Source organism: Pezoporus wallicus, unplaced genomic scaffold (genome assembly GCF_028554395.1).
Source record: "Pezoporus wallicus isolate ANWC-B61680 ecotype Strahan unplaced genomic scaffold, APGP_CSIRO_Pwel_v1 contig_1181, whole genome shotgun sequence".
Taxonomy (NCBI): Eukaryota; Metazoa; Chordata; class Aves; order Psittaciformes; family Psittacidae; genus Pezoporus; species Pezoporus wallicus.
This window is the reverse complement of record NW_026641428.1, coordinates 1,363,733-1,387,971: the sequence shown is the minus strand read 5'-3', so window position 1 is coordinate 1,387,971 and position 24,239 is coordinate 1,363,733. Positions and strand designations below refer to the sequence as shown.

Sequence of the window (24,239 nt, the reverse complement as noted above, 5' to 3'; positions counted from 1 at the left end):
TCTGAAAACCTGTGATCTGTCTGATCTTGATTCCATTTATCCCTTTACTTATGTGTCTCCTGTATTTTTTCTTTTTCTCCTGTAAGTTTCCATGCAAAAAGCATATCGAAATGTGCAGTGGCCATACATCTTTATCTCTTGTGTAACAACAGTTCTTGTTCCAGCCAGCTGGGCAGGAAGGCCCAGGGTGAGAGGAAGAGTAGCTAATGCTGACAGCAGGAAGAAGATGGTGCGCTATGCAGTATCATCCTGAGAAAGTCATCAACAGCCTCATAGTGGGAGGTCCTTTACAGTGGTCTGATCACAAAACTGGTTCCTGCATCCACAGGTCTAATTCTCCAAGGGTGAGGTATTCACTAAATGAGAAGGATCATCACCATCATAATTAGGTGATACAATGCTTATGTTTCTATGGTGTGAAGAGGTTGGAAAGGCACAGCAGGTGCTGGGGAACTTACTGATCGTAAGGTGTCTGAGGTTACTTTGTAAGTCTGATGCCTAATTGATGCATTGTGTATTACTAGCAGCTGGTAGAAAGCCACCCTAGAGAGAGGTGTTACTGGCAGCAGAAGACCAGTAAGTTCATGTTGTCATTCTGGACTTGCAGATGAAGAATGTTGGAAGTGCTGAGATGGTTTTGTGCTTCAAGGACTTGGTCAGGTATGTAAGCCTGCTGATTTCCTCACAGTTGTGTTAATGTATAACTGAAAAGAAAAAGAAAGAAAATCTTTAGCTAGCTCTCGTCATTGTTCTGTTGAGGATGGTCATAGCTACAGGCTTCCCTGGCTTACCCTGTTTGCATTCTGTCTTGAACTAAGCAAATTTGTGACTGGGTGGTGTGGAGGAGTATTTCTTGCCAATGTCAACATGCTGCTTGCAACTGAACAGTGTGTTTAAAATAGAGAGAGGCTTCTGGTTGATGCACAGTCCTTGTGTTTGGAGACTTATGCCACAAAATGAATGAATCTGGCAGCTGTGATCTGTCACAGTTTTCTTGGGAGTAAAGGGGTCCTGTATTATTCCAGTTCCTTTAAGTCATTAGGTTTAAAGGTGTTTTAAGCTAGAAAATCTGTAAGGGAATTTAAATCTGTGGATCATAAATTGGTCTTTCAAGTACAATCTCTTTGGCTCTAGGTTCAGTAAGTAAGGTTTAGATAAGAATCTTGAGTTTGTGTGGGATTTTAGGGTTTGGATTTCTTTCTCTTTTTTTTTCCTTTTTTTTTTTTTTTTTTGTAAGAGAACTGTTACATGAAGAGTAAGCAGTAGTTAATTCCATTCAGCTACCTTCAAAGGATTTTAATCAAAATTATGGCTGAAATTCTCCCCAGAGTTGAATGGGGGATATAGAAGATTAATTGCCTTGTGAGTATGCCATAGATTTGTCTGACCAAACAGTCTTTTGGCTTGAATTTAACTGTTCTAACTCTTCTCTTTTCCCTGTGTATTCATGTACCTTGCTCTGCATTACAGGTTTCTTGTAGTCCTCATGTTATGTGGAGGTCTATTACTTTTCTAGTTAGTGAAGGAAAAGACACGGAATGGAAATATTTTCCTGCAGTATGTCCTTGTGTTCTGTAACTGTCATTTAATTCTGGTATGTATCTTATTTCCAATGTTGAGTAATGTAGTATAAAAAACAAATATCTGCAGTGGATTGCTATCTGTAGGACACTTCTGCTATTTTTATTTGCTTGCTTTGCATGACGTGGGGCAAATTTGAGAAGGATTCCAGAGCTATCGATTTCAAAGTTAATGATTACCTCCCTCTGGGGAAGCCTTTGCAGCCCCAGAGTGTGAACTGTGTGAACTGCCCCAGGAGCACTCACCTGTTACAGTGTCTTCTGGGTGTCCCAGTGTCAGCTACTGGATATAGGTGGGATTCTGGGATAAGTGAACCTTGGGAGAGTCATTGTTACTTTCTTTGCGGGAATTCCATTTCTGTGCTGTCACTAACCTTAGGCAGTAACTGGGGGCTTGAGTGCTTTCTTACACACATTGGAAGAGAAACAGGGAAGAAGGGAGGTTTGTAAAAAATAGCCTGAAATGGCACTTACTTTTCTGACTAATTACTGAATCAGGCAGGTTTCCCTTCTTGCATCTCTCACGCTGCTCCTGAATTACATTCTTATATAGCAGATTATTCTTGGTCATGTTCTGCTGTCACTTTAAAACAGCAGTACTAGTTCACCTTTTCTGATTTTTATAATTTCTCTGGCCCTTTCTTTCTTATTGTTGCTGAGCATCATGCTTGTACTTGTCTTTTCTTTGTGGTTCATCTAGACTTTCTTGGTAGCAGTGACCATGTAATAAAGCTTTTGTTATTACTGGTTTTATAGTTTTTTTCCCTTTTAAGTTGGTTATGTAATTTCTTGCCCTTTTTTTATTATATATGGAAATTAGTAAAATATGCCTTGATACTGGGGATTAAGCAATACATATACCAGAAGTAATTTGTCAAGAACTTTAGATTTTGGTATGGTGATATGTCATATAATTAACATTACACAGTAGTTAACATCTTGCTTGCTTTACACCTTCAGAAACCGGCTAAATTTTTCCCTTGAAAAAGGGTGACATTTTCAAAAAGAAATAATCCAAAATGGAAACTAAATTGTTTATCGACCTTAAATGTGTACTATTTACATAAAAGGCTAAGAGCCTTCTTCCCAGAAGGACTTAGGTTTTGCTTCTCTAACAGAGGTGTTAGCACTTAAATATCTCCAGTATATCATTATGACATCGGAAATGTGGATGAGCTGCTGGGGTAGAGATGAGGAGCTAGTTGTTTGGAATTTAGAAAAATAAGTCTGTATCTGGAATAGTGAAAATAGCAAGAAAATTCAGCCTTCGCAGCCTTTCTGAAGAACCTAAGAGTGAAAGAAGCTGTTTTGCTAAAATATGAACACACATTGACCTGTATCCAATATTCAAAGCCAATAAAATGCTCTTGAATGTCAACAACTACTTTATTTTGTCAAAATAAACCTGTTTGACGCTTTTTTTCAAATGGAATCTGAACAAGAAGTAGCAAAATGCAGAATTCGATGTATGCTGAATATCTTCAGTGGGTACCATAGTGTGGTTAAGTAAGAATATACTGGTAATGGCCGATCTTGCAAATGAAGAAAAGATTTCAACTAGAACTTTTATGAGTATACCCTTACAGCTTGGCGTATGTTTTCATATTCAGTTACTATGTGGAAGGTGTTGACAGAAAATGAAATTTTAATTTTATACGCAGCCAACAAATCTTAATAGTGTCCTGATTTTTAGTAATGAGACCTCAGCAAAATATGTATGTCACCAAGGGGAAAAACATTCATCAGTTTGGAAAAATCCCTAAACCTGTTCATCAGCCACCTGTCTTAAATGGCTCCTCCTTTTCCAAGAGAGAATTTTGTTGCTTTCAGAAGCCCCTCTAATTGTAAATGACACTCAATTAAGGAGAGAAGTGATATTCCCAACTAGACAACTGTGCATGAATATCAAATGTACACTTGTTCAAATCCATCAAATTAAGTATTCAGTTAATATACAATAATTAACCTGAGGAATTAATATTCTCACAGAAATTTCAGGAGCATGAAATCTAAACTAGTAAATTTTTAGAGCAGTCAAATTTCAGATTGAATTGAGCAAGCAATTCTTTAAAGCTTTGCTGAGCATCTTAGACTAAAATAATTGTTTGTTATGGCTCTTCTATTGCAGCAATGGCTGTACAGTCTGCACTGTACAAGGTGCTTATTATTTGGAAATAAGAGTAGAACTGCAAAAGCTAATATAAGTATCTTCCTGCTGTGTTCCAGATGTCACATGTACTTCCCCTGCATGGAAAGAACCTGTAAATGTTACTGTAAAATGCTTTTCTGTGTGTGCATCCCCAAGGACTTTGCAGCAGTTTTCTTTCTTATCATAATGAAAGAAGAGGTTATCTGTTTAAAAGTATCTGAAAGACTGGGGCTCTTAGAACTGATAGGAGCAGGTTATTATCTTGGTTGATCAGTCGCCACATCTATACTTGAGTGTTTTTATCAGTTGGTTTTGCCCTAAGTCTTTTGGTTTATACTGATAGTAACAAAAAAGGAATGGTTTAGCTGGTTGAAATAAAAATTGCTTCCCTTCTGCACTGTGTAGACTTTTGTGAGGGTAGTTTTTAGGTTTCTATTTAAAAAAGGGCAGGGGAGATATAGGGAGAGAACTGCACACCTGAATTTGAAAATTGTACTCTTTGTTTTCAGAAAAAAAATCACAAAGACTCAAAGACCTATTATTATTATTACTATTATTATTATTATACTTTGGAAAGAACAGCTTGTGCACCGCAGCTAGTAAGAAAGAAATATTTTTCATAGAAGTTGACTGCAGTGTGCTGGAGCCGATTACCAAACTCATTAACTGGGTTCAGAGTTTCACTTAATCTTTTCATAGTAACCCAGTTAACTTGGCTTTAATTTTGCAGTCAAAATAGTAATGTTTCAGTAAATATTAAGATACCTTGGTGAAGAACATAGAAAGGGATATATATTTAACTAGTTATTTCATCATAAGCTTATCAGTAGGACTTTGTGAGTTTGTGGTTTAATTTTTTTTTTTTTTAAATTAGATCTTCCCTGAAAATTTTACTGCTCCTCAGATTTTTTTACTTGAGGCATTCCTGAAATTTGAATTTAATGATAAGCAGATGATTCACAGCTGAGAGGTTCATGAGCAGGAACAACAGTATTACAGAATATGTGATAAAAATACATCAGCTGCTTTAATTTTAGGATATCTTTTGAGGTCTGTACATGTACTTGTGGATGACCCATTTCATTCACCTGGACAACCTTGCCCATCTACCACTCCAACATGAGCATGTACGTCTCTGCTTTGTGTGACTCACCCTGCAATTGATGTCTAATGCAGATATTAGCAGTCAGGGCTCTGTAGCAAAGTTCTCAGTGTGAGCATAGAAGGGAAAGACACTAAGATCACTTCTTTTCAATTTTTGAGCTTTACGACTATGTGTTTCCTGAGATACAAGGGCCAGAGGTCATCTGTTTATTTTTGTCACTGTCTAAAAGGTATTTTCATCTTCACAGAGAGTTTGTTGAGGGATCTCACTGATAGTTCTTTATTTTATGCTTGCTGAATTTATCTTGCAGAAAAGCCTTAGTGCCTTCTCACTGCTAATACTTTAGAGGTGGTTAGCTAAAACACATCAATAACCAGCAACGAAAACCCACTTATTTTACTAGTCAGGTTGAGAAGCTGGGGTGGAACAAGTTGCAGCAACACTGAAATTCCTTCTGTCTCTTTCTTTCAGAAAGTACCACTGAGCCTGATTCACGAAGAACCTACACTCTGCGTAATTACTTGAACAATGACTATAACTACAGAACGTATGATTTGCAGTGGATTTCAGGTAACTCATTTCTGCATAGAGTATAAATATCTAGGAAATCTACTGCCTTCAGTAAACATATATCTTCATGCTGAGGTAACTGCCGTATCCCAAAAAGATAAGGTATAGTATTTTATGGTGCTGTTACAGAATGGTGCATATCTCAAAGGTTTGTAATTTTTTTATTTTTTTTTTTGTCAACTTAGACGTTTGTGTTCATGTCAAGCTATGTTCTCCTACTAATAAAAGAGCATACTTACATCTATGTGTTTTCATGGAAGCATGTTATCTTCTGAAGTATGTCAGCTTCCTGTGCATCAGACTCTCAGGCAACAGAAGGATACAGGGTGCTTTTCCTTTTGAATATGCTTCGTGCTCCAAGGAGAAGAGGTGCCAGTAAGCAGAGGCTGTGAGTCCCAGGACTACACTCTGAACATTCTTGTACTATAAGCATCCTTTCATTACAAAAGTGGGAAACGGCTTTGACGAGTTTTTTTTTATTTCCCACTAAAAAATGTAAGGGAAAGAGGGAAATAACTGATCAGCATTTTACTTACTGTTTATTAGCAACTTTCTTGTTCTTCTAGGAAATCAGTATCTTCACAAAGCATCTAATGGGGACATCCTACTTATCAATGCTGACACTGGAACATCCTCGGTAATCTTGGCGAATACAACATTAGTACGTTGACTTGTATATAATATATATGCAGATACTGGGAAAGGTATTGAGTTTAATATTTTGTTCTGTGCTTTTCTTTGGGATCAATGCTTAATGTGTTCCTTTTGCTCTTTGTTGGCAGGATAAATACAAGGCAACCACAGTTATATTGTCGCCTGACCAAAAGTTTGCTCTTCTGCAGTATAGCTCTACAAAGGTATGAGGGCATTTCTGAGGATGATACTGGGAAATAAAGGTTTGGGAGCAACTGAGAGGCTTGAAAGAATACAAGGGAAATACAGGGGATGGATGAATGAGATGGATGTCTGCAGAGGAACAGTGAAGTTGAGCAGGCAGAAGGAGGGAAGAGAGACTGCTGTTGTCTGTGAGCTTGGCAGAAGAGTTGACTACTGAAGAAAGTAAGATGGGTAAAAAGTGGATGGAGAAATATCACAAGGAGAGTGAGGCTGAGTGATTCATCTGGGAAGACAGGCTGGAAGAGTAGATGGGCATCACTGTCCAAGGAGTTCTGTGAGTAAGGAGAAGCGATGATTAAATATGATTGTAGACACATGGTTATACATATATGCTATATATATATGCTTATTATGCTGAGATGTTAGGACATAACTTAAAATGATCTGAATGAAAAGCAGCATGTGCTTACAAGAAAAGGTTGTCCTCTTCTGCTTGGAATGGACTCGGGTATCCTTGATGCCTACTGTCAGCAAGCACGTGAAAAAACTCCAGCATAATGCCTCATCCAGGCATGGTGGTTAACTGTTCAACAAAGGTCAACCTATGGTTTAGGCCAGGTGGCATGAAAACCTAGTTCTTCATGCCACATGAGGACAGTTACAGAAAATTAATGGAGACATTACAGTGTGTGCACTGAGAAGCCAGTAACTTTGTTTTCTTTTTTTTAATAGACAGCTGCCTGTTTTGTTTGCAAAAAGTTCAGTGCTGACTTACGCAGTGTACAAATACTCAAGCACTGTGCCACTGAGCTCTGTCTACATGTTCTAGCTTTGCAGTCCAGGAATGTCTCTCTCACTGTGCTAGCCAGAATCTGTGCACTCAGCCATCACTTTTTCAGTTTTAGCTTCCTTGCTAGGTAATATTAAGCCAGTTACCTTTTGTCTTTCCAAATTGTTAATAATTGTCTGGCTTTTCATTGTGTCATTAGTGGCCACAAAATGTTTTGCATATTTCCAGCCACCCTAGACATTCCCTCTACTCATGATGTATTGCTTTATAGTATTTTATCTGTTGCAGTCATAAGAGTTAATTTTATTTTAATGCTGAAGCAAGATCTTTTAACCTTTATGTAATAGTGTGATTGAAAGTTATTAATCTTTACTGCAAGAAAACGGTAACAAAATGAATCATGAGGATGTAGACACTTCTTATGTAATAGCCATCTGGTTGTGTAGTACTAAGTTATTGGTTTATATCTTCATACAAATCTTCCAGAACCATCGTAGAAGGGTAGCATTATTGTAACATGTCAACACCATGGGCTAAATCAAATGTCTTCAGCCCCACATAGTGAGCACATTTAAACATCTGCAGTATCATCATCATCTTTTCTCTGTAAGTGCCTACAGAGTGTTAAGACATTGAAAGGCAGGTTTTTGAAAGAACAGGTTTATTTCTGTGGCAATATGAATGGGAATACGTCACTCTTTAACTGGAGAAACTGCTAGAGAAATATTGCTGGGACTTGTGAGGACTACTGAGTAATAAGATGCCAAGTTAAATAAAACAGCATGGAAAATGAGAAATGAAAACAGCGAGTGCACCAGTAAGGCAGAAGGAGGAGAATTAACCGTGCATAGCTACAATAGTCTGCCATGTAGGTACAAGGATTTCTAAAAATCTGCATCATCTCTGGCCTCTCTGTCTCTGTCCTTAGGCAGTGGCCTCTGTCATAGTATTTAAGTGATGACCCCAGGGGGGTGGCAATTATTTAGTCTCTTCTTAAACCTTGCAGGGATTTGTTACCCTTTTACATTCATTGTGGTTTGTCTGTCTGTCTTAAGCAAAAGCATGAGGAGAGTTTCAGAGGTAATTCAAACTGTAAGGGGTGTGAATCTGGTGAAATTTAATTTCTTAATTTTCATTTTTTTCTTTGCAGTTGTGGAGGCATTCCTATACAGCTTCATATCACATCTATGATTTCAATAGCAGGTCAGTAATTTTTGCACAAGATGTAGTTTTACCAATATTTTCCAATGAGATGACATTTCACTGATTTCTCTTTGCTGCATTTTGGTTTTGTTTTTCCAGTTCAATCTTAGATGATGGACTACTGCCTAATGATACACAATATATATCCTGGTCACCTGCTGGTCACAAACTGGTTAGTAAAGATAAGTGGAACTTATATAAACAGCAGTTTTTGTACACTCACATGGAAGCTCACATTTGTCTGCACCCTTGAGGTTTTGGGAATTTCCTACTGCTGGATAAAGTAGCTGAACTAGTTCCCAAATTGACTGCTGTTGCTGGAAAAACTCCAAAATCCCTGTGTTTTTTGTTTCTTTAATGAAACTGCATTCCTGAAATTAGTAGTGGCCCCAGTAGTCATGAAATGCACAAATGCCCAGGAACTTAGTGTTTTTACAATTGCAGACAGTAGCTCATCCGTTTCAGAGGAGCCGCATTACAATTGTTTTACTCATCCACTGTGATTTTTATCTCTTAATGACATCACAATCAATAAAGTTTTACTTGATGGATGCATGTAACAGGGATTAGAATATCAAAATCTCTCTTGAACTTTTTCCCACTGTGCTTTTTATTTTCCTCCTCTCCATCCCAGTCCATGGTGATGGTGATAGCCACTGTGTTTGCAGGGTTATGGTGAGCATTGGATCTGACTAAAGAGTTGTCACAGGAGCATGTGGCAATTATTTATTCTTATTGCTTGTAGTACAGGAATTATAGAGCCCAACCACATAAGCAAAGGATGTTGAAAAGAGCTTTTTCTGTCTGGGGGCAAAGCTCCAGAACAAAACTGTGCCATTGTTGGAGAGGATGAAATCGGGATGATGAGAGAGGCAAGCAGGTGCTAAAAACTAGAATTTTAAGTGGTAGTGAGGAAATGCACTATCTTTGCAAAGTTTTACCAAAGTACTGATAGTTTTCTTTGAAAGACAAATGAGTGAAAAACAACTCCTAATAAGGGAAAATAAGCTTGTACCTCAGCAGAAAAGGAGTAGCAAAAAAAACCTTTCCAAACTTGATGTGGTACTCATGTCGTTTATCATAGTTGTTTGGTTTTTGCTCCTAGGCTTGAAGTTAGGTTGCTACACATGATTTGTATTAGTAATTCAAGATTGTTACGCGTCAGTGATGTTCAGTGAAACACAGCTTTCAGACAGTCTTTCTCATCTCTTGTAGATTTCCCAGTAGATGAAGCAAAGGAAGGAAGTAGGGTTTACTCTAATAGTAATTGTAAACACAATGATGTTTTGCAGGCATATGTTTGGAATAATAATGTTTATATAAAACCTTCACCGACAGCAGACTCTGTGCAAATCACTCAAAATGGAGAAGAAAATAAAATTTTCAATGGCATACCAGACTGGGTTTACGAAGGTAACTATGTCAAGCATATTTTACTTCGCATAAAACTTTGTTTATTTTAATTATTTTAACTTATTTCTTATAATTGAAAAGTTCAAAAAATGTTCATAGAAGTTCTTATCATTGAAAAGTTCAAAATAATCTGATAATCAACATAATCTAGTCTCTGTTTTAACAGAAGCAGGCATCCTTATCTGAGCTTAATACCTAGCTAGTGTGAGGATCTGAGAATAGAAATGAGTTCACCTAACTTGCAGTACATCACTGTAAGTCAGCTTGAGAATTAACTTCATATGATAGACCTGTAAGCATTGATCTAATGCTGTCAAACAGTCTTCACTTTGGTACCTGAGCTTCAATTGAAAAAATCCTATTAAAAACTGATGAGAACAGTACTTAGGACAAGAGCCAGATTATCAATTATAACCTAAATGCATTTCCATCTCTTTCAGAGGAAATGTTTGGCACCCATTCTGCTCTGTGGTGGTCTCCAAATGGCAATTTTGTGGCATATGCAGCATTTAATGATTCAGAAGTTCCTGTTATAGAGTATTCCTTTTATTCTGAGGACACCTTGCAGTATCCAAAGACCATTAGAATCCCATATCCCAAGGTCTGTGTTATTTATTAAACATGGTTGTTCTGCAGTTTCATTAAGAGAGTAGTCTCATTTAATCAGTTTCTGCTAATGAAAATATTGTCTGTCTCTCCTCAGCAGCTTGCTGTGATTACTCTTTCTGAAGTCAACAGCATCTGGCAATGTTAAAAGTGTTTTATTATCTCCAGGGGAAAGCAAAAAGGAAAAAAAAAGTATGATTTACGGTTTTGTTGTTTCACCAGACAATTTTGAGGTAGCAAGTATGTGTTGGGAGAGAAAAAAAGTCTTCGGAAGTTGAAATTGGTACAGAGCATTTGGCAGATGTACATGGTGTTAGGGTTTTGCATGGTATTACTAGTAGAAACTTCTCAGCTTCAGTGTAGCGTTTTTAGTTGTTGGATGCTTCTTGTATTGGGGTGAAGCAGAGGAATCTGCTGATGGAGTTTCCTTGTCTAAACATAAAGCTCTTTTAGTCTTAGCTGTTAGAGGGAAGCCTTTAGTGTGTGCAGCTGCTTCCCTCTCCCTTCCTCTCCACATGAATTTGTGCCCACTGCTTGTGGCACAGTTGGCACTGGACTAAATAGTGTGAGAGAGTCCAATATGTTCCAGACAGATTCTCTCAGTTACTTCATAAGTGGAGGGTTTCATGTTTAATACAAGATTTACCTGTATGAAGTTTCTTGAAGTTATATGGGATTTTGATTTAGTAGGTGCATCATTGCACTTAAAAGACACAAGTACAAAGTACAGCAATTGCACTATACTGCTAAATCGTGACATAAACATGGTTCTCACTGGGGGTCTCCATAACACGCTCACTGCCGCAGTTCTGGGTGTTCCCCTTGCTGGGAAGGAGTTACATGGGTTGAAACCGTTTCAAGCCCATCACTTCCTTCAGTTCCTTTTGTTCATTGTTTGGTTTTTATAGTCTCTGTTGTGCTGAGGCACCTGTGTATGCTCCCACATGCTGGTCTGGCCAGCTCAGGAAGATAGTCTCATTCTTTTGATTAACTGGGGCAGAACAGCTGATACAGTCAACTGATGGCTCAGCTGTTTGTAAAAAGCTGCCCTCTGGTCCTCTTTGTGCCCAGGGTCAGCTTTCTGTGCAGCAGTCGTGGTCAGTCACTTCCTAACTTCAGGAACACATGGCTTTCAGCTGTCCCCTTGGAGCTTCCCCCAGAGAGGTCACTGTTGCTCACAGTGAGGCACTGGGCTTGTGGACCGTTGCAGGTGCTCTGCCCTGAGCGTGCTGCCTGTGAACAGACATAGATGTGGAATGAGCTGCCAATTTAAATTGCACCTTTGATTATTATAAAACCCCTTGTGTTTGGAATATTGCTTGACTTCTGCAGGGGGATCAACTACAGCTGTTTAACCATTATGATGAGGACTTGACTGGTTAAATTCTAGAGAATCCCTTCTTGGCACAGTTACATTACTGTCAGTAATACTACATTAAAAATAATGGGATATGTGCTGCAGTCACAGCTTTGATTGTGATATAGGCAGCTATTATGTGAACACTTAATGTAGGGTTTCCATGAAGAAGTTTTCTATCTGTTAGCAGTGGGTTTGATTCACCATTAGGTACTGTGTGTGGCATGTGGGATGAAATATTGCCCAAAACTGCTTTGGGTACAGCAAGCCCTATGTAGTTACTGGTGTTTCTAAATGTAGAAGTCTTTCTTATCTAGAGATGCATAACTAACACTTCCATATAAAAAAAAAAAACCACAAAAGATAATTTATGTACTGATCTTAAGAACTGCATTAGGAACTTGTCTTTTCAAATGTTTGAAGTTGGCTGGTTCTACCTCACTCTAGTAATTTCTTTGGCTATCGTTTCATACACTTATTTCACAAAGAATATTCTCTCTTCAAAAGTACAATGAAAAATCTTATTTTTAGGCAGGAGCTACAAATCCAACTGTGCAATTCTTTATTGTGGATACCAGATCGCTTCCTGCTTTCCACCCTGTTGAAATTTCTCCACCTGCAGAAATAATATCAGGGTAAGAAATTTTGGTTCAATGTTTGCTTGTTTCTTCTGGTGGGAGAGGAGGAGCTTTGATGTGTGACCACCTTGTATTCAGTTTACGTGGCAGTTTTTCCCAGTCCTGGGGCTCCGGTAGCAACAAGATTTACCAGCGAAAATCTGCTCAGAGATTATCCTCCTAGTGATTATATATAGATGGCATATTCCATGTATGTTATATTCAGAATTTGACAAGTTCTTGGCTCATCACATTCAGTGGAGTCTAACTATGGTGAAGTCATTTCACAGTACAACTTTAATATGAGCAAGTTTTTGTATAATCAAATTATAATATATGTATTCCAATTCACTTGGGGGGGGGGGGGGGGTGGGAACAAAACAAAACCTTAATGGTAAGTGGAGATTTGATTTTGTTGGAAGCAGACTCCTTGCTAAGGCAAGGTATGATGACTGATCTTCAAACTTATACTCAAAATGTTTGTTTTCTTTGGAAACATGGTGAAAACCAGCACCTCTCACAGTAAATGGAAAATTGTATTTCTCAAAATGCCACTGGAAATGCACAACATGATATAAATGTATTTGTAAAGAGCAGCTAAATTGATTTAAAATGCATGCACACAGAATTTGGTATCCCAGATCCTGGATTTTGTTTCTTTTTAACAGCACTGTAGAAATTTTTTAGAGCTTTGCACTTACAAACATGGGTATGGAAGCATAGGTTAGAGTGATAAACTTCAGGGAAAAACAAGAGAGGTCTGTTAACTAGTGCATAAAACCAGCATTTTGAACATAGTGGCCAAAAAATTGTAACTGGAATTTCAGTGCTATTCCGTTTCAGTCCTCACCATGGTGTAACTAACATCTCTGCATTAAGCAAGATTTTATGAATGTTATTCTTTATCCTTTATGTACAGTAACGCTGCAATAGCAAGGTGTTATGTAGCTTTTGTATGCTTCAGAATTTCAGTGCCCCAGAAGTAAAAGCCCTATATGGTTTGCTCAATTCTGGTTTAGGTTCTTGCTGTCTTAGAGTCACGTTTTATCTTTTGTTCACACCTAATGAAAGCTGAACAATGCTGCTGTGTGACCTGGGGAGAGTAACCATCATCTCCTTTCCAGCCTTGTATCTATTTGGCTAACATATAGCCCTGAGATTTATATGGAGTTAATCCATGTTTAAATTAATGTAACAGTGTAAACAAGTCTTGAATGATGAGTGCAAGGAATGAAATTTCATCTTTCTCACAACGGCTGCTCCAGGTAATGGTTAAGTCTCGCATGTGTCCTACAAATGTTGAGGTGGCCAGAACAAGTCTTGAGGAATTTTGCAAGAGCAAAAGTACACGAGTAGGAAAAAGCAAGTGATGTGCAATGTTGCTGTTGGGTAGGTTTGCTCCTGGAAGTGCAAAGTAATGGATATTTGCATGGCATGTATATTTATACCGCTGTTTGACAGGAAAGGTTACTTTTTTGTGATAGAAAATTCTATTTTTACTCTCTTGGAGCCAGATTCTGAGTAAAACTAAGTTTGAATTGGTGGCATACCTGACCTGCCTGGGTGGGGATTTCGAGGGGCAATGCCCCAGCAAATGGTTGCCTGTTGCAGCGCTATCCAGAGCTTGTATGCACAGCAGTTGCACCTCCACATTTGAAGGGGGCACAGCACACTTCTGTTTCAGAGGAGAAGTTTTGTCAAGAAAAGCTGCCAAAATCTGGAATGGCAGTGCCACACATCATGGTGGATAAAACCTGATATTTTTTGCGCAAATGACCAGCATGAAATCCATGCAGTGTATAAACACCACTTTTAGAATCATGGGTACAGGGGACTCCTGTTGGCTAATAGGAGGATGAGGGCAGTGGATGCTTCTTGTCTGAAGTGATCTGCCCTAAAATCGGGTCCTCTGAGTAGAGAGCTCCAGACAATTATTGCAGGAACATCCTTTCTCAGCAGCAGATGAGTAAGGGCAATGCAGAACTACTGTATGCTATACTTCATTTCAGCTTAGTTAACATTTGAGGGGCTGTTGAAAACTGAAGGTGCACTCCAAGTCCCTATAATAACCTGAAAATATTTAGTATGTTATAATAACAGTATAATAAATAGTAATTTTGTTGGGGGGATTTACCTTGACAGTCCATCTTGTCTGATAGAGGATTTATAGTCTCCAGAATTAACTTCTCTTACTTTGAGGGAACAAAAACTGTGGGGCTAATTCCCTTTTTTTAAAGAAAGGGGAGCCGGGTGTTACAGGTACATGAGGAGCACAAGGTTTGGGTTTGTTGGGTGAGTTTTGTTTTTTTTTTTTTGGGGGGGGGGGGGGAAATCAAACAAGCTCCTGCAGAGTGCTTTTACAGTATTTTTTTGTCAAAAATACACTGTTTGAAGCAGTGACAATAACAATTAAATGACCTACTAACTTCCCAGTCAAATATAAATGCAAAAATAGACCTTTTTCAAATGTGATTTCTAAGCCGCAGTTTAGAAATAAACCTGAAAGTGGTCACCAACCAGTTGGCATATATTTTTAATCCATCCACTCTAATTGTAGTATTTTCTTTTTTATTTTTTCTCCACTTCCCCACCCCCCAGCGATCATGAATATACTCACTCCATCACAAAACTTCCCACACATTTTTGTTAACTAACGGGGGGGGGGGGGGGGGAAGAACATGAACTTGGAACTAAGTCAAATGTGCAAATTCCAGTTAAAAATGTATACTTGCCTTGGAGGGGAGGTTTGTTTTATTTTTAGTTCATAAGTCTTCTAGGAGATAGGAGAGATCTGAAATAAGAAAAGATGAGTACATCTAACAAATCATAATGGTAAACAAAACCACTAAATTTTATGTGGTGCCTTTTTAAAATTAATATATAGGAATATTCATGAAAATTACAGGGTTTTGGGTTTTTTTTTTTTTTTTTAGATACTCCAGTACTTATGTCAACTAGTTGGTATTCTAAAGATGAAAGTAAAATATTCAAATAGTAATAGTTGTTCTGGTATGATCTCTCCCTCCATTCTAAATCATGGAAATAAGTATTAAATTGAGCAAAGATACATATCACTCAGGAAGTCCTTACAAGCAACCAACTTCATGCAGCTAAAGATAAAATTCCAAAGTCTAGGGCCCATGTAACTCAATATTCAGAAGAATTTCCTCTAGGTGCACATAGTACAAGATTTATGAATAGTCTGGAGTAGCTATTTTATGCATTAGATGATAGTGATCTGGCTGTTAGAATTTAATTTCAGTCTTTCTGAAAGGGGTTATGTACAAAACATCTAATTCTTTATTGTGTTAATGAAAATAACCGAAACATCTACTAGTGACAAAAACAATTGATAAGAAAATGCCTCAATTAGGTTTGCATCCTTGTTTATTGTGGAAGAGTAGATAGAACTGAAAATAGCCAGATGAGTCTCATTCAGTAAATTGCTGAATGCTATTGCGTAGTATGCTATGACAGAGAGGATTTTAAGTGTCTAATGCTATTGCCGTTTTCAGGGATCATTATTTGAGTGTTGTAACATGGGTGACGGATGAAAGGATTTGTCTGCAGTGGCTCAGAAGAATTCAGAATTTTTCAGTCCTCACAGTCTGTGACTTCGAAAGTGCTACTGGAAATTGGTTGTGTCCACAGGTAAGAAAAAGGAGGTGAGAGAGTCACAACGCTTGATAAATGAAATTAGAAAGGAGCAGAATATCCCTGTATAATTGTAGAAACATAGCCTGATGTAAAATAAACATAATTGTTGTGGGATTGTTTTTTATTTCTTAGGAAAGACAGCATACAGAAGAAAGTACAACTGGCTGGATTGGCAGAGTAAGTGTTCAATTTCTAGAACTGTTATGTGCTAAGTAACACTGATAATTAAGAAAATTTCACGCGAGCTTCGCCATTTGCAGTGCCTCTTATGTGTAGGTCTCATCCATTCACTTGTTGCATTTTACATGTAAAGGAAAAAATGGTCTCAAATGGAGCTGCTACAACACCCTGCTCCCGTTTTTAAGATTTTGTGGGTCTGGAGTTTCTGAACTCCCAGGCTGGGCTGACAGTGCAGCATGGGCTGGAGCTGTAACTGTGTCCTCTATGACCTGTGCATCATGTTCAGCTTGCCAAAAAGCAGAGTGCTCCTTCCAGACTCCTTTTTTAATTCTGAGCTACCATTTTGGTAGCAGTAGGTAGGGGAGTGAGGGAGGCAGAATCAGAATTCCCTCTGTTCTGGGGGAGTTGTCAGCTATGCTGGTTTGGCGGCTCTCCAGTCTTCCCGCCACCTCTAGAATGATCTAGGGGATAAAATGTATAGAGAAGTTTATCCTATAACCTTTGAATTCTATTGGAGGAAGTGCATAGAAGACAAAATTAATTTTTAGCATTTCAGGTTGCAACAAACCATTCTGCATTGTCTTTGGGGCTTTTTATTTATTTATTGTCCCCCCCACCTGAAATACCCATTGAATAGAATGGGGGATGATGCAAATAACTGGACAGATTAAAATCTTCACCAACTTCTGCTAAACCAATTGCTACTGTCTGGATGATGCTTTCAAAGCTGCCTCACAGTCCTTTTGTACATGGTAGAGAGTAGGCACCTAATGAACTACACAGAAGATCTGGGGGAAGTGAAGCAGAGATGCAAAAGTTCAGACTTGGAGGGAGAAATGAGTTTCAGAGTTTTTGATGAGAACACAGAGTACACTTTCCACTCCCGCATTTTCCACACACTGATTATGCTTTAGTCACTAATTCACTTTTGAAGTCAAAAATGAAAGTTTAAAGAAATGCAAAGAGGGAGGCAACAGCAGGGATGAAATCATCCGCAGTATGAAGATGAGAGATCAACCCACCTGCTGTCAAATTTGATATGGAAAGGAAGGCCTTAACGCTGACACATTTTGCTTCTCTGCAGCAAAGGCTTCACAATTAGACAATGTGATGATCAAGCTGCAGACTTTGTAAACAGTTGTGCAAAATGAGAGGGCAAAATGCAAGTCTGTGCCATTAAACTAGGTTGTTGGTTTTTTGTTTCTTTTAAAGAGACAACCCACATCTTAGGAGCTGTTGGAAGAAAAAATAATCTCACTATATGATTCTTGGATTTCATAAGGGAGTGGAAAGTAGGATTAAAGAGGGGGTAGGAAAGGTATTTTTTTTTATTGTTACCTACGGATGATAAAATGACATTTGATAAGGGAGATTATATATATATATATATATATATATATATATATATATATATATGGGTGTGTGTACGTATATGCACACATACATATGCATACAATTCATATAAGTGTATATGCAAACTTAAGTAAATAGGTGTGTAAAATATAGATATGTAGTTCTCTCTTTGTGTGTGTATATATATATATATAGTGGGTTTTTTTTCTTTTACGCCCTCTTTCTTTTATTTTTTTTTCCCCTTTCCAAAGTAGAGATGAATTTATGCTTAATCTAAGAATGCTCAGAACAGCCTGTGTTACTGCATAAGGCTTCCAGGTCATGAGTTAAGTTAAAGCTTGCCAGTTGAGTTGAAGGAAAGTCACACTTTGAAAAAGCAAGACTGTGATAAGGGAGAAGCTAGCAAAATATTTGCCAAGTTATTTTTTGCAAAAAATATTACTAGGGATGAAGGAGAGATGATCTGGATCACTTGGGTTAGGAAGACACAAGTTGTCATTGCTTACATTGAGTGACCAGAGGCAAGTCCCTTCATCTTTCTATTTCAACCTCCATTTAAAAAATGGGTATACTGTCTCAGAGGTAATTGCATTGTGTCAGTTGCCTAATTAACATTTAGCTGGTTTGGGCATTTATCACAAAAGTAACTTGTATTTCATTCGACTCAGTTTCATTCCTCTTGTTTTTCTCTTTACCATATGGAGCACATCCAAATGACAGTCAGTAGAAAGAATCCATTCATTTCTGTCACTCCCAATTGATAAGTGGATAGTCCTTTCATGAAAATATCATTCCAGTTTGGGTTCTCTGGCATTCTGTAATCAGTTGGGTTTTTTTTCTACTTAGTAGCAAAATTTCCTCTTGGAAAGCAGCTTGAGCCCTTTAAATAAGGGGGATATTTTTCATTTTCAGGCTAAAAAAAAAAAGAAGAAAAAATTTCAAAGAATTTGTTCACAAGCACATTTTAAAATGGGAAATTTAAGGAAAATATATTTGCAGCATTGACATTGCTATAGGTTACAGCTGCATGTTGTCATTGGGCAGAATAAAACAGTGACTTTATAGATGCACATATCGTGTCCTAAAATGGAAGGAAACTAGGAACAATTGTAGGATTTCAAATTCAAGGAAGGTAGGAGGGGACTTCGATCATTACCAGGACTAATACTCAGGAAATTCTGCTATTGAAGGGAGCAAGAAAATATTTCAAGTGTTTATTTTTAGGGTAGCGGCTACGGGTTCTACCTGTGAAGTAGGCAAAAAAAAAAAAAAATCCCAGTATATTCAGTGATATGTTGTTTTAAGTATTGAAACTCCTGTTTAGCAAAATCAAAACTAAATTTATCATTTTGGAGTTTTGTTGTTTGCTTTAATAGGCATCTCTCTTTTGTTCAAGTTTCAGCCATCTGTCCCTCACTTTGCACCCAACAACATTACCTACTACAGAGTCTTCAGCAATACAGTAGGTTACAAGCACATCCATTACATAAATGGCTCACAGGTAGGTAATAAGGTGTAGGACAGCCGCTGCTGACCTGTGTTTCTCCTGGTGATTGAGGAGCTTCACTTTCTACTTTCTGCCTTGCCTTCCCCACCTCTGCAGGCTCCAGTGCCTATTACTGCAGGAAAATGGGAAGTAATCAGCATAGCAGCTGTAACCAGTAACTTTTTGTAAGTATTGTAATTAAGCTATTGATTCTTATCAGGAGGGCTTGTAACAAGGGTCTAAGCAAGCAGGGAGGGAGAACAGGCAGAAGATGTCATTTAACTCATTGAAAATCTGATCTAAACTTGTAAGATAAATCTTTAAATATTGTAATGTACTGTAAATATTTTATCAAAACCAGTATGTTTTGCTTTTATAGGTACTACATTAGTAATGAAAACGGAATGCCAGGAGGAAGAAATCTTTATAAGTAAGACTTTTTTTCTGCAGTACGAATAAAATATTTGTTAATGAAAAAGAAACTTTAAGAAAAAGCATTGTGAAATGAAAGATTAGGATGTTCACAATCTAATACAGGATCCTTTATAGGATATTAAATGGAAATTAGTGTAGGAGTATAAACTGCAAAAATAACTACAATATTTTTCTATAAATTTAGTTAATATAAGGACAATTGTGAAAAGAATTAGCAACAAATCCCTAAAGAAAACCTCTTATGCTTTTTTTGCTATGACTATAATTCCAGTATTAATTGAACTTAAAAAATTAAAGTCTGTTTTTTCTAATTTTTAAATCGGTAATAACTTTACTCCTGAATTTTAACACACACACACAGTATCACAGTATGCTAGAGATTGGAAGGGACCTCAAAAGATCATCTAGTCCAATCCCCCTGCCAGAGCAGGAACACGTAGATAATGTATTTCAAAATCATACCTTAGTTTAGCATATCTTACAAAAAAAAACCAACTTCATCTCTGAAATGAAGCTTGTCTATTTTGCAGAGTGCTCTTGGAAAACAGTCCAAACTCTACTAAATGTGTTAGCTGTGATCTGAATCAAGAAAGGTGCCAGTATTATTCTGTGTCCTTCAGCAGAGATGCACAGTACTATCAACTAAATTGTCATGGTGAGTATATCTCCAATTAACTGACATAAACATGATTCACTGATTAGTTGGGTGGGGAAGTTCACTTCATCAGGATCTTCATATGCACTGTGGAACAATGATATGTGTTGGTATCATTGGATAAATTCATTGGCAGCAGAAAAACTTACTCCTTCCTAGGTTCAAAAGCACCTTGTCAAAAATTACAGGGATAGATCTGTCAAATCTTATCAGTGGTCCTGAAATAGGTGCAAAAGACTCCTGTTCTCTGTGTAGCTCCTCAAGAGCTGCATGGGGAGCTTGTGTCTGTAGAAGGAATTCCCTGTAGAAGGCTCGGGGAACAAGGCAAGCAACAGGCTGGGTAAAGAGAAGTGCTTTATGCATGGCAGTAAAATTGAGATAGATGGTCCTGTTCATAAAAATCTAGTGAACATAGTCATAAGTTAACGCAATGGGACTGTAGTCTGTCTCTGACCTTTAAGTGCTTGTACTAGATACTACAGGGGAAAAATTAATCAAAGGATGGGAAAAATAAAATCTTCTTTGAAATTTCCCTTAAATTGAATTGTATGTTGTTTTTTAAGATGCCAAGGCCTTCCTTGACCTATGGGCTAGAAGGACAGCCAGCCAGCAGGGAGGGAATTGTTCTGCCAAGTTGTAACAATTGGTTGGTTGAAGAAGGCTGCTGTGGTCTCCGTGACAAGGCTTACTGATTTCCAAACTGTGGTCCACAACCAATGGGTAGACTTTGTTCAAGAGTGGAAGTTTAATTCTTCACAACCCTGTGGTTCGCCTGCAAGACACTTTGCATATTTTACAGGATCCTGTGACTTGAGTTTGGGCCCAACTAAAAATCCAGCTTGTGCAGACTGGAGGGGAACGAAATCTGAGCTTTTATGATTCACCCACTTCCAGTTACTTTGAGGGCTGTATTTTGAGACATCATGCAAACATGAAGGTTTCGTGCTCTGTTAACAGGTCCCGGCCTGCCTATATCTACTCTGCACAGAAGTAGTAATGATCAAGGTATGGGATTGTCTTAAAATATAATTTGCATTGACTCAGAAAATTGCACTGTAAATTGCTTAGTATAGTAATTAAAATGTCAGTTATAAAGGGTAAATTTAATTTCAGATGATTAGTATAGTTAACCAGAAGAATAGATTACATAGCTTGGCATACATTTAGTCATAGTTTATTTAATAATATTTTACATTGTGCTAGAAAACAGTGAGTAATGTATGACTTATTTACTGGATAATTGTTCAGTTTTTCTGAAATTGCACTTAGATGAAAAACAGGGAAACCAGCTTTCTGGTTACTAAATTACTGAAGGAAAACTAAATTGTAAACATTGAATCTGAGAGGAAAAACAAAAACTGCAGTAAGCTAAAACTGCAGTGTAGGCTGCCATCATCTCAAATTGAATTTTTAAAGTTGTTCACAACTAAAGAGCTATGCATTTGAAAATAATGTTTAATCTTTTATGAACTGTGTTGTTTAGTCCTCAGATACTTGGAAAACAACACTGAACTGGAAAGTTTGTTGGAAGATATTCAGATGCCTTCAAAAAAATTTGGCTCCATTCTTATAGGTGGATACAGTAAGTTCAAAACCATATGCCTTTCTTTCTCCCTTTCACCAAGTGCTTCAAGGTCTCCTGATGAAAACAATTACAGAAGAGGTGGGTGTAGTGGGGATTACTGCGGTTATTCAGAACTTAAAGGCGAGATAAATTTAGGACTTTTTTCTTCTTTTTCTTTTTCCTTTTTTTTTTTTTGACATCTCCAAACAGTCTGGGTTGTTTGTTTTATTTTTCCAGAAATCCCAAAATATTCTTAACTAAAATATACTTTTGTCCTCCTGTGATACCTTGACGTACCTTAACTGAAAAACAGAAGTCCCTAGCACCACATTCAGTAAATTACAGGAGTAGGGGTGGGGCACAAAGCTCATAAGCATCGTTGAATTTAAATTAAATTATAAATTCAGTTAAATCTTACTTTACAGGTACAAGTCCCTTTGGTTTGTGTTAGCAGGCTGGCAAGTGGAGAAGTTCAGTTAGTAACAAAAAATGTATGCAGAAACTAAATGGAAAAGCTGACAAAATCCTTTAGGCTACGTTTCCACTAGATGACCTTTGACATTGTGTAGGGGAGTATTTGGATTGAACAGTCATGTTCCTAAAAGCGCGTTCATGCTGTAAGACTACATAAACCTTTGAATACAGACTATAATGAAATGGTAAAAAACGCAACTGAGGTGCCCCTCAGAATTTGCATATCTGGGTACAGCAGCTTTCTTGGTATACTTCTAGGCTGAGAAGCCAGCCGTGATAGACAGGCAGTGGGAGGCCTGGTACCTGCCTAATCTGTTCTTGCTGCAGCCTTTACTACTAGCTTTTATCTTTGTGACAAACTTCCTCTTGATAAAAAGAATGAATATTAATAGAATTATATTTTATGAACCGTACTTAGTTCTGTCAGTCATTGTTAACTGCTCTTTTTGATGCCTCCCTCCTTCCATTGTTACCTATCTATATAATAACTTTCTTTATCTTTGTGTTTTCTGTCTTTCTGTCACATTTTTTACTAGGGCTAAAGATGAACTCTTCCAGGCAAGATGGAGGTTTAAAGATGTTCTTCATGCTATCAGTTGTATATTCTTTCTTTTTTCTTATTCCTATTTGTTCTTACTAATTCATCAGGGTAAAAGCTTTTGGGTAAGGGGAATCTCTTTTTTGGTGTCACAAATAGAAGTAAACCCATTTACGTAGTCCTACTTCAGGTTCTGCTCACTAATCCATGTATGTAATCAAAGAAGAAATCTGCTCCTGTGACTATAGAGTATGCAAAAGTAAAACTAGTATTTTCATGTATTCAGTTTAGGTTGTTAATTTTTGTGTGGTTTAATGTCTTACAGAAATTTGTCCAGATATGAATATGCAAGACTTGCACGCTGGCTATTACTGCAGTGCAGTCCATTGCCATTGCTTCCTTTGCAGCACCAGTTCTTTTAGAATTCATGCATGAACAGCCAAGCCAATCATTTTGCAAAACTTACATGGTTTGCATTTAAAATATTCAGCTAACTCTCAGCCAGCTTGGGCGGAAAGAGTAACACGGATGGAACTGGAATCAATGTTTCTTGAGAAATAATAGCTATTTGGATATGTTTCTGGGATGCTTTACAAACTGTCATGCAAATCCTATCTGGCAGGTTCAAAATATTTAAAATTTCTTCTTTGTGTTGGGAGAGGAATTTGAGTAGAGAAACATTTCTGAGCTAGTGTCAGATATACTAGTGTGGAGGCCTACGAAGTTTTACATGTAAGCTTATAATGTAGAATAATGTTACGGGGCAGCATGGTGAGTCCCCTACATTACTGTAGAAACTCCAGTCCCAGACTTTCTGATAGCATAGCTATAAAACATTTTTTTAAATAATTATAAGCCTTAGATTCCTAGGAACATTTACCTGTAGATATTAGGAGAGTTCAGATGAAATTACTCTTAAGGGAGTGACTCAGATGTGCTCTTGTATGAATTGCACTGCATGCCAAATTATTTTGCTGGAGAACTGACCTAAGTCAAACTTCTTTCCCTTTCAGACCTGTGGTATCAAATGATATTGCCTCCCCATTTCGATTCATCAAAGAAGTACCCTCTGCTCCTTGATGTGTAAGTCTTCAAGTTACATGGCAATGTTGTGTTAATAATCACTTTCATCTACTTCAAATGCTCTTAATAAGATCAGGAGACACAAAACTGGCATGTTTTCTAATTACTTCTTGAAGTAGTTTTAAGAGGGAATGAAAAAAATGAAGTGTATCACAATTTGTGATAGATTCCTGTACCCTAAGATGATGTAATGCTTAAGAAGCGCCTATTTTGCTGGTGGCAGAGGCGCAGATGCATTCTGTGTCTGAATAAAAAGCCAGGATGTTAGTATTACCTCCTTCTCTGCTCTTACAGTTCCTTAGATAAAACACTAAATGAAATTATGTTCCAGAATGAAACCCTGGATAATCTGTGTATCCGAAAGCTGAAGCAGTGAGTGTGACATTGCATTTTCTCTGATATTTGACTGCCAGCTGTTGTTGGCAAATGGCATGCTGTGGTCAGGATTGCATTTGTTGGGTTTTTTCATAAATTCAAGACCATTAGCATGTGCTGTTTGGTCCATTCCTCCTTAGCACTTCTGTTCATGACGGTATGTTTCCTTCTAACTGGAGATTACTGAAATTTAGCTGTGCATTAAAATAGTA

The 24,239-nt window shown here is 37.6% G+C and overlaps 1 protein-coding gene across 1 annotated transcript in view; it reads left to right on the top strand.

Annotated features, from left to right (window-relative positions):
• The window catches only part of LOC130607053 (dipeptidyl peptidase 4-like), a 42,169-nt gene that overhangs the window by 4,621 nt on the left and 13,309 nt on the right, over positions 1-24,239 (top strand). Inside the window, exons 4-20 of the mRNA XM_057423812.1 lie at positions 5,306-5,404; positions 5,971-6,065; positions 6,187-6,261; positions 8,182-8,234; positions 8,334-8,406; positions 9,527-9,647; positions 10,088-10,248; positions 12,142-12,245; positions 15,743-15,878; positions 16,017-16,061; positions 18,814-18,918; positions 19,021-19,088; positions 19,283-19,333; positions 19,869-19,993; positions 20,951-20,998; positions 21,477-21,575; positions 23,583-23,652. Coding sequence (XP_057279795.1) covers positions 5,306-5,404; positions 5,971-6,065; positions 6,187-6,261; positions 8,182-8,234; positions 8,334-8,406; positions 9,527-9,647; positions 10,088-10,248; positions 12,142-12,245; positions 15,743-15,878; positions 16,017-16,061; positions 18,814-18,918; positions 19,021-19,088; positions 19,283-19,333; positions 19,869-19,993; positions 20,951-20,998; positions 21,477-21,575; positions 23,583-23,652 — 1,528 coding nt within the window. The remainder of the gene's footprint in view (positions 1-5,305; positions 5,405-5,970; positions 6,066-6,186; positions 6,262-8,181; positions 8,235-8,333; positions 8,407-9,526; positions 9,648-10,087; positions 10,249-12,141; positions 12,246-15,742; positions 15,879-16,016; positions 16,062-18,813; positions 18,919-19,020; positions 19,089-19,282; positions 19,334-19,868; positions 19,994-20,950; positions 20,999-21,476; positions 21,576-23,582; positions 23,653-24,239) is intronic.